Here is a 9551-nt window from a genome sequence, read left to right on the forward strand (position 1 = left end):
CAGTATGGTGTTGTATCATGTTCTTATGTTTAAAGACTTGCACACATGTTCACAAACGCAAATGTATCCTAATCATCGTCAAGCAAACAAGAAGGTGTTAGGTCATATACTAAAAGATGCAATGAATGACACAAGTAGAGTGTACAAGGACCATGACATCATCGTTGATATGAAGAACAACTACAAAATCTCAGTTAGCTATATGCAAGCTTGGCGTGCAAAATGTTATGCCATTCTCCTCCTAAGAAGTGACCCGGCGGAATCATTTTTCTTACTCCTGGTATACTGCTACAATTTGGAAAAGGCTAATCCAGGGACCCTGACAAAGATCAAGACAAATGAACTAGCATGGTTTGAGCGTTTATTTGTTGCCATTGGTTGTGCGGTAAGAACATTTTCATTGAAGTTATCTGTATATATATATATATATACACACTATTTTTATATATACTCATTTTGTTTGTTCTTTTTCATTTTTTTACAGATTCGATTGTTTGTGAATCACTTAGGACCCCTGATTATAATAGACAGTGCTCATTTAAAAGTTTCTTACTTAGGTACCATGTTTTTGGCGGTTAGCATAGACGGAAGCAATCAAAGTTTGCCTATTGCTTACGGGGTAGGCAAGAGTGGGAGTCTTGGACATGGTTTTTATCCAAGTTGAAAGAATGCAACGGTGAGCCAAAAAAAATTGTGCATCATATATGATCATGTTGCTTCCAATGAAGCCATCAGTGACCCAAGCTAGGTCAATGTTATGTAAGAATAACTCTCCGAGTTTGAAAAAAACAAGGTCTGGTACCTTATCCCTCGTCCATCCATCAAAATTGTTATAGGTACCACATGGATATATCAAAACAATTTGGATAAATATGGCACTATAACCTTAAATAAGGCTAGACTCGTTTCTCAGTTATACAGACAAGAAGAAGGCATAGACTATGATGAAACATTTGTTCCAATGGCTAGACTCAAAGCAATTCGACTATTCTTAGCCTGTGATGTTCATAAAGACTCTAAGGTCTATCAAATAGATGTAAAGAGTGTCTTTGTTCGTAAGTTGAGCTATATAAATATGCATTGTATTTTAACATAATAATATACATTGTATTTTACATAGTTTAAAAGCTCAACTTTACTAAAATCAAATACTCAATACATGTTTTTTTTTAATAAACTATGAACAACAACAAAATTGAATTACAGTCTATTTATATTTATTTACAAAATTTTGTAAATTCATATTTGGTTTTCTAAAAATAGAAACATTTGTCAGACGTTATGTTTTGTGCAGTTTGTACGTCTTTTTAAAGATATAAACACGAAATCGTTGTTAAATAAACCCAAAACTATGCCGTTTAGGCATGCAATCTTCACACTCTAATATCGAGCCAGTAGCATACGAGAAGCCCTTTCGAAGCCTCATACACTTATTCTTCATCTCGGTTTCGATAGCGAACACCGCACAAACCGGTCTATGATCCGAGAATCTCGATTCTCCTCGTATATACAATAATTGTTCAATCCCATTTCCACGCCACAATATCCGATCACACCTGAATCGATCCAGAAATATAAAAAACGTCTTATAAAAACAAGTCTAGTTAGAAAACGATGATATACAAGAGAGATCGAGACGGACAAACCATGCTGGAGTTCGTCGTTTTTTCTTGGACTTGACGGTCTCTCCGGCATAAGAATCCGAATTATGTGAATATTTGTAGGTTGGAGCGAAACCTATCTTTCCTTCGCTCCAACCACTGAAAACTCTTCCTGCTTCTCTCTCCATGTTCAACTGTATAAATTGAATAAATAACGGAAAAAATTAGTGAACGACAAAAGTTTCAAAAGTCGAACTCGGTTTACTGATAATTATTACAGTATTTTTGAAACAGTGGATGTTCGGGTCAACTTGAAGGTAAAAAAGAACGACAAACCTGATCCTTCTCCAAAAGAGCGTCCCAGTCGTTATTCTCTAGCAGCGTTCTCGTTTCCTCGTAGCTTAAAGCCATTCTATAATTCAAGTCTCCAAGCCACAATATTCTACTGCATGCATATTCGGGTTTATGTTTATTTGGCTGGTTTATGAGCTAACAGCTAACTTATCAGCCAATACGTCAGTTTCAGTCAAATGTTGAAAAGGGAATTGAACAACATACTCATGATCGATGATTCTTTCAGGCGAATAGCGACCGGGATTCTTGCAGTTTCGTGGGAAATGGCTGTTCTTCAAGATTTCTGCGACATCCGAGTTTCTCCTAACTTCATCGCCTTCCTTCTCGCCGGATGCCAAGTGACTGCACACAAAGCAAAAGCTCGTACGATGTAATGTAAAGCTTATCGATATACACCCCTGCAAATTACACCAAAAACCACGTTTTCATACGGTGTATATAGACGAGTAGACCAATAATCAAATACGAACATAATAAATGTTAAAAACCCATAAAAGCCGATCTAAACCATTCGATGAGTTTGATTTAAAGTTATGATTCATATGTTTGTTTTTGTGTATTTTAGTGTTTTTTTCCACATGCAAAACAACCATATGAACGTTTCAGATATGAAACAACATTATATGAACATTGAATCTTCGTCGTGTATTGTTTGAACAGAAGAAAACCTGTTTGAACATTATGATCCGTCTTAGCACAATCCGTGTTATCAAGTTCATTACCAACGTACCTTGTTTCCGAGATACCCCATGATTCCTCTTCCGACACAAGAGATCCCGAGATGTCCGATATGTTGAACCAACTCTTTTCGAGCCCAAACCGAAAGAAAGAGTCCAACCATCTGTTTGCTGGCTACAAGACAGTAAGGCATTGGAGTCACCGATAACAAATCGTCAATTGTTGATCGAAATGAAACCGATCCGGATCGCATTTTGTTCGATGCCGATGATGAGGTGATCGTTTCGCAATTGCAGGCTTTGAGAAGGCCACCATCTGCCTTTATATTTCTACTTAGGTTTTTCATCGATGGTTTATGAAATAACTTGGGTTTTAGGTCGTGGGTCGTATGGTTCGAGCCTGGGTTCGGACGTGTTGCTTTGTTGAGTGCATGGCTGATCAGTGCGATCCATCTTGCTGCTGGTTCATTGTCTTCGAGCACCAACACATTACCAGCACTTAAGGGTACAATTTCTTGAAACCTACGATTTATAGTACACCAAACATGTACAAGTGTTATAATAAACGTCTTTATAAATCACACAACTATGAATCCTATATTAAGGGGGTGTTTGGGATTGCTTATAAAAACAACTTATTAACTTATTCCGGTATGGCAATGGTAATAAGCACTTTTGATTGTTTAGATAAACAACTTATATCGGTGGTAATTAGGAGTTTTTGAAGAAGTTAAGCCCTTTTAAAATCAAGTGTCGTATTAGCCATGATAAATTCAATAGTTACAATTGTTGTGTATGTTTGGAATTGAACCCTGGGAAGATGGGATATTCCACCGCATACACCATAACCTCAACCACTATATCACAACTCTTTTGGCTCTATTGGTTATTTTATAAGGTATTATTTGAAATTTTATCATATTAAATTGCGAATATGACACTTTATTTTAGAAATGTTAAAGAAACTTGTTAAAATGTCAAAAAAAACCGTTATATAAACTTATTGTAACATTTTTAGATGGGGTGTTTTATTGTTTGATCCTATAAACTTAGTATTGTAAAAGATGCCAAGATATTTAGGTCCTATGAACTGAATTTCGTTGCAATGACATGACACTTTTGAAAAATTTCTTATGAACACATCTTTTATATGACATTTGTTTTTATAAGACACTTTATTAGGACGCTTCAGGGCCGTTTAGGAAGCAATTACTGGGTTGGTCAAATGCAAACCGAGTGAGTAAGGACTAAGAATTTTACCCGGTAAGTCATGAAAGTGACTCTTACCCGGTTAGCACTGACCAAGTAAGATTGTTGTCTACTATGCCCATTTTTATGGCCAATAATATTCTTACCCAGTAACGCCATTAGTAAGAGTGGTTACTTTTACCCGTAAGCATTTGGTAAACAATCATTTAGACATATTTGTCGTCCTATGAACTCGATTTTATTGTAATGACATTCATAAATACGAACAAATATATCGAATTTTGGAACACCATAACCCGTCGAGGGTCGATTCAGCTCATTTGAAAATGTTATTAATGGTGGGATATGAAAAAAGAAGAATCATACCCTAACACATATATGTCTGCAGGTCCATCGACATGCAAGAAATCTTCGAGATCCAGTGCGTAATCTGGGCTTTTGCCTCCAACATTCCACGTTGCTACGAACACCCTACGGATCGAAATCAACGGTTTAATTACTCGATCAACAACTAGTTTAGCGATGGTTAAGTTTTAGCAGTCATCAACACGTTAAAACATGTGAAATCCTTTTGAATCTCTAAATATCTAAAAAGAGTCCTTATAGAAACGGGACATTACTACATATATGGAGGGTTTTTATCATCCATGTGTAGCTGATTGGGGACTAAAGCACTTCTAAAAGAGGGATGAGAGAATTTATATATATATATATATATATATATATATATATATATAGGGTTGGGTTCACTTGAGACCAATTTATGTTCATTGATCAACTTTATAAACTAATGATCTAAAGTTGCACAGTGGCAATTTTGTGATTATTGAGAAGTCTCGTAGCAATTTTATGATTATGAATGTTCAAATTGTAGATCTAATCCAAGTGTTGAGAATTGGTGTTACGGGTCTCATGAAAAACTTTTGGTCTCACATGATCTCAAGTATATATATATATATAGAGGTGAGTTATTATACAACCCTTTGCATTTGTACAACCAATACAACCCAATCTTAACCGTCCATTTAATTTAATGAATATGTAATTTCATAGAAGTTTTGTTTGTTTCCTAACATCAAGTATTGATCATAATTAATGGACCTTATTCATCTTCCATAAATATTCAAATCATAAGAAATAAACTCTCATCATTTCTATAAATATCTCAATTTATTGAGTTGCATTGGTTGTACAAATGGACATGGTTGCATTTGAAATATACCTCATATATATATATATATATATATATATATATATATATATGGAAGGTTAAAACGAGAATACTAATTATTAAAGAAAATAAGAAAAATATCGTTAATGTACAAAATCATATATGATTCACACACACACACACGTATATATTCACGTACGAAATCATACAGGTTTAAAAATCATCCGCTTCCTTTTTTTTAATGTTAATGTAAAATCACATGTGATTTTACATTAACATTAAAGACATTTTTCTTGTTTTTTTAAATAGTTAGTGTTCTTGTTTGACCCTTCATTTCTCTATTTCTTTCTCTCTCTCTCTCTCTCTCTCTCTCTCTCTCTCTCTCTCTCTCTMTATWTATATATATATATATGGGCTCCTTCAATTGTTAACCAAACAATTGATGTTAACTATGTGAAAAATCGAGCCTTTAATTTATATACTCTACGGTTTAAATTGATCTGAGGGCATGATTGTAATAAATAAAAAACAGATGCTTGTTAAACATTACTGAACAAGAGTGAATAAGGGTAATTTTAGGAAAGATCATTAATTTAGTTCGGGTTCATAAGTGAACTTGTTCATAAGTGACATAGTGAATGTACACCATGGCACTACTTAGAAACTGGACTTTCACTGACGGATATTTCCCACGAAGATTTCCGTCAAAAATTAGTGACGGGCTTCCTACAGAAACTGCCATCGGTGAAAGTCTCGTTTTTTTAGTAATGTGGGTAAACATAGTCCATATGTGAATGTGTCAATAAAGAAACAATGAACTCATGTTTTCATGTCCAAATTAACGAGGACCATAGATATGGTTTCTCATTGGTCCAAAAGAATTTGCAAAGTTAACACTATTTGTTTGATTAACAAAAGATCCTCCTATGTATATACACACACACATATACATATATATATATATATATATATATATATGTGCACTTTTAATCGTTTGGGTCTAATTGATGTAGAACTGTAAAAGGAGTACCATTTAGCATCACAAACATTTGAAAGTGAGTAAATTTCTGATACAAGAGTTTCATACCTAAAATCTTTAACCACGCTCCTCGGAGTCGAATCTTGATCAAGACTCGAGATGTTCTGGCCTTCCATCTCAAAGGTACGACTTTGTGTCGTTGCTGAAACCCAAACACGATGTTATACTTATAGTTTTTCATTCAAGTTTTCAATGTTGAAATAGTGAAACTGGTCACATTTTCAATAATAAACACAGGGTGTTGACAAAGTTTTCACAAACGTATTTTGGATGTTGTCAATTAAGTAAAACGAAACCGAAAACATGAATCAAAATGTTTGAAGGATGTATGTGAAATGGTTAGAACAAAAAATATGGTGCTAAATAGATGCATATCGGATATCCGATCACCAAATTTCTTGTTTCATTCGTACACACACGCACACATATTTATTATTATTATGAGAACCATGAAAATGTTAAGAATCATGAGGATCTTTTTTAATATATCGTTACAGATTGTGAAACAATACAAATGAAAATACAACGTTGTTTGACAGCATTAATGCATGCTTATTTCTTGTGAAGGTTACTTTCATAGTGTTTTGCTGTGAAATTTCAAGTGTAAAAATATTGTCTCACATGTCTCACGAAAACAATTTTGTCTCACATGATCCCAAGTCTATCTAATATATATATATATATATATACACACACACACACAAGTTGTGTGTGTATGTGTATGATTGGTTCAAAAGCGAACACCATCGATTTGCGAAAACGCAAAAACACATATATACTATAATTATTCACATGTGATACATTGTTCTCAATTTTCATAACAAAGGTCGTGTTTTTGTTTAGAAAATATTCAGAAAAAAAGTGAAAATCTAAAAAACGGAAGCAAATACCAAAAATCGTTAGCTTGAGATCATGTAGAGGATGTAATTAAGGGGCCGTTTACCAAACATTTACTCAGGTAAGTGAACATCAAGTCACATTACCTTAACGGATGAATATGGTAAGGACCAAAAATCTTAGCAGGTAAGAGCGAAACAAGGACCAAAAGTCTTACCCGGTAAGTAAGAGTGATGACTCTTACCATGGTAAGAGCTTACCGGGTAAATTATTGCATACGATACCGTTTTGGTGAACTAAAATCTAACCCAGTAAGTAAGTGATAGTGTCAAATTTAACCGACAAACGTTTATCGGGTAAGGGTTTGGTAAACGACCCCTAAAGCAGTGGTTTCAATCGCATTTTCTTAAAATAAAAACCATCCCCCTTATTTATTTGATCAAAAATTGATGAAATATAAAAAAGAATTAAATTATTCAAAAAAATAATAATAACGTTCATTATTTTATTTATATTTAATATATTTTTTTTATGGTTTTTGGTGTTTTTCTGGATTTACACGTGGAAACCAGAAATTTGTGTAATTTATATCCATGTATTAATTTGGAAAGCCATGGTTGACTAATTAAAGTCAACATTAGGTAAACTACCCTAAACAAAGAAAGACAAAAAGAGAAGCAACAATTGCGTGGTTTAAATTAGAGCCGTATAATATAATTAGAAGGTTGTTCGTATAATGCAACGAGATACATTTTGATTTTAATATTTTATTTTATATTTTGGGTCTATCAATGTTATAATGCGATTTTATGTGGTTGTAAAAAAAAGAAAATATTTTTATTTTTAAATGAAATATAAATTTGAAGATATTATAAAATTTTGATAAAAATATGTGATATTAGTATCAAATTAATTATTTAAAAGTTCTTTTTTGCGTAATTTCTTTAATTTATTTTTTTATTATGATTTAATTGAACTTTAAAAACGAACTAATTATTTTAGGTTTAATAAAATAATTTATTTAAGATAATAATTAAGTATTCTGTTAGAACTTAATGATTATCTTAATTATATTTTCGATTTTTTATATTTAAAATGATGTTTGTCATGTATTTGATTATGTTTATCAGCAATTAGTTATACGAATTCAAACATGGAACTTTTAATAAGATGTACTCATGCACATTGTACTCGTAATCTTGAAGTTTGAGTAATATACATCAATAAACAGTACTTGATTGAAATAACCACTAGTTAAGTTTACAAAATCCAGTCAGATGTATAGAGCTTGTAAAACGCGCATTTCCATTATATATTATGGTCATGTTCTTATTATCGTTGATGGACCAACCTTTTACAATATCGTAATATCATCGTTTAATTAAGGAGGTATTTAAGATTGTTTATTTGAAACAACTTATGTTTTTCTATACAAGCACTTATCAATTTATTACAAGTCAGAAGAGTTTAACTTCTTCAAAAACTCCTTATTACCGATTTAGCACCATTATAAGTTGTTTATCCAAATACTCAAAAGTGCTTATTACGAGTGTCACAACGAAATAAGTCAATAAGTTACTTTTATAAGCAACCTTGAACAACCCTAAATGGTTAGGATTATTTTACGATAATTTAAATGTTAGAAACCGTTTCATCAAAAATTTCATCTTTTTTAACCATTTACAGAACATTTATTAAAAACTGTTTATTTCGTCGTAAAAATATATTTAATGAAAAAATTAATTAAAGAACAGAAGGGTAAAATGGTAAATTCGGAATTCAGACATACCTGAACGATGTATCGTCGTCGTCTTTACAGACGATGAATCCATAGATGCATTCTTTCCAGAATCGATTTTCTGCTCTGAATCTATCTTCCATAAAACAAAATTAAAATAAATTATACATATATATACATATATACATGTATGTATGTATGTATGTATGTATGTATGTATGTAAGCATAATTTTATGGAAAATTAAGGGGGAAAAGAAATCAAAAAATAGAAATGAAGCAATTACCTTGAAAAGCCCCATCTGAATCTAACATTTCCGATTCATTGTCTCCTCCGCCATCTCTCTTTGATCCAAACAATTTCAGAATTATTGAGTTTTAATTATTAATAAATAAATAAATGAATGAAAATTTTAATGTTGCCATGCAAAGATAACGTACCGTATTTTCCTTTTGGTCGTTGACAGAGTTTGCAGGGGTGGTGCCACGGCTGCCGGCGATTTCGATAGTGGTGGCGGTGGCGGTGGCGTTGATCATGCCGACGACGAGTTTATGATCATTTCGGCGGGCTGTGTGTTGCCAATTTGGTTTTTGTGGTTGGGAGAAGAAGAAACAGGTGCAGTTATCGAAGGTACGTGGGCCACATCGTATGTTTTCGGAGAGTTTCGAATCAGTTTTCCAATGGAGGTGCAAAATGTCCATGATGACGTTATGCGCTTTTTATATTTTTTTAATTTTATTTTTTACGGCCATTTTTCACGTAAATTAATAATCAAAAATATGTAATTTATATTATATTATAAAGCATTTGATAAAAATTATTAAAACTATTTTTTATACACTAAAAGGGTACTCGTACAATGCAGCAAGACACATCTCGATTTTAATGTTCTATTTTATTATTTGTCTATGTCGATGTTATAATAC

The 9551-nt window shown here is 32.8% G+C and overlaps 1 protein-coding gene across 1 annotated transcript; it reads right to left on the reverse strand.

The window, feature by feature from the left end:
- Positions 1-1333: 1333 nt before the first annotated feature.
- On the reverse strand, positions 1334-6167 carry LOC112515144 (type I inositol polyphosphate 5-phosphatase 5). Its single transcript, XM_025121822.1, has 7 exons — positions 6100-6167; positions 4208-4312; positions 2686-3154; positions 2160-2353; positions 1938-2046; positions 1647-1795; positions 1334-1556 (listed from the first exon to the last, which is right to left on the reverse strand). Exons 1-7 carry the CDS (start codon positions 6165-6167, stop codon positions 1334-1336), a joined length of 1317 nt encoding a protein of 438 aa, XP_024977590.1.
- Positions 6168-9551: the final 3384 nt, after the last annotated feature.

The sequence above is a fragment of the Cynara cardunculus genome (genome assembly GCF_001531365.2).
Source record: "Cynara cardunculus var. scolymus isolate 2C chromosome LG 7, CcrdV1, whole genome shotgun sequence".
Classification (NCBI taxonomy): Eukaryota; Viridiplantae; Streptophyta; class Magnoliopsida; order Asterales; family Asteraceae; genus Cynara; species Cynara cardunculus.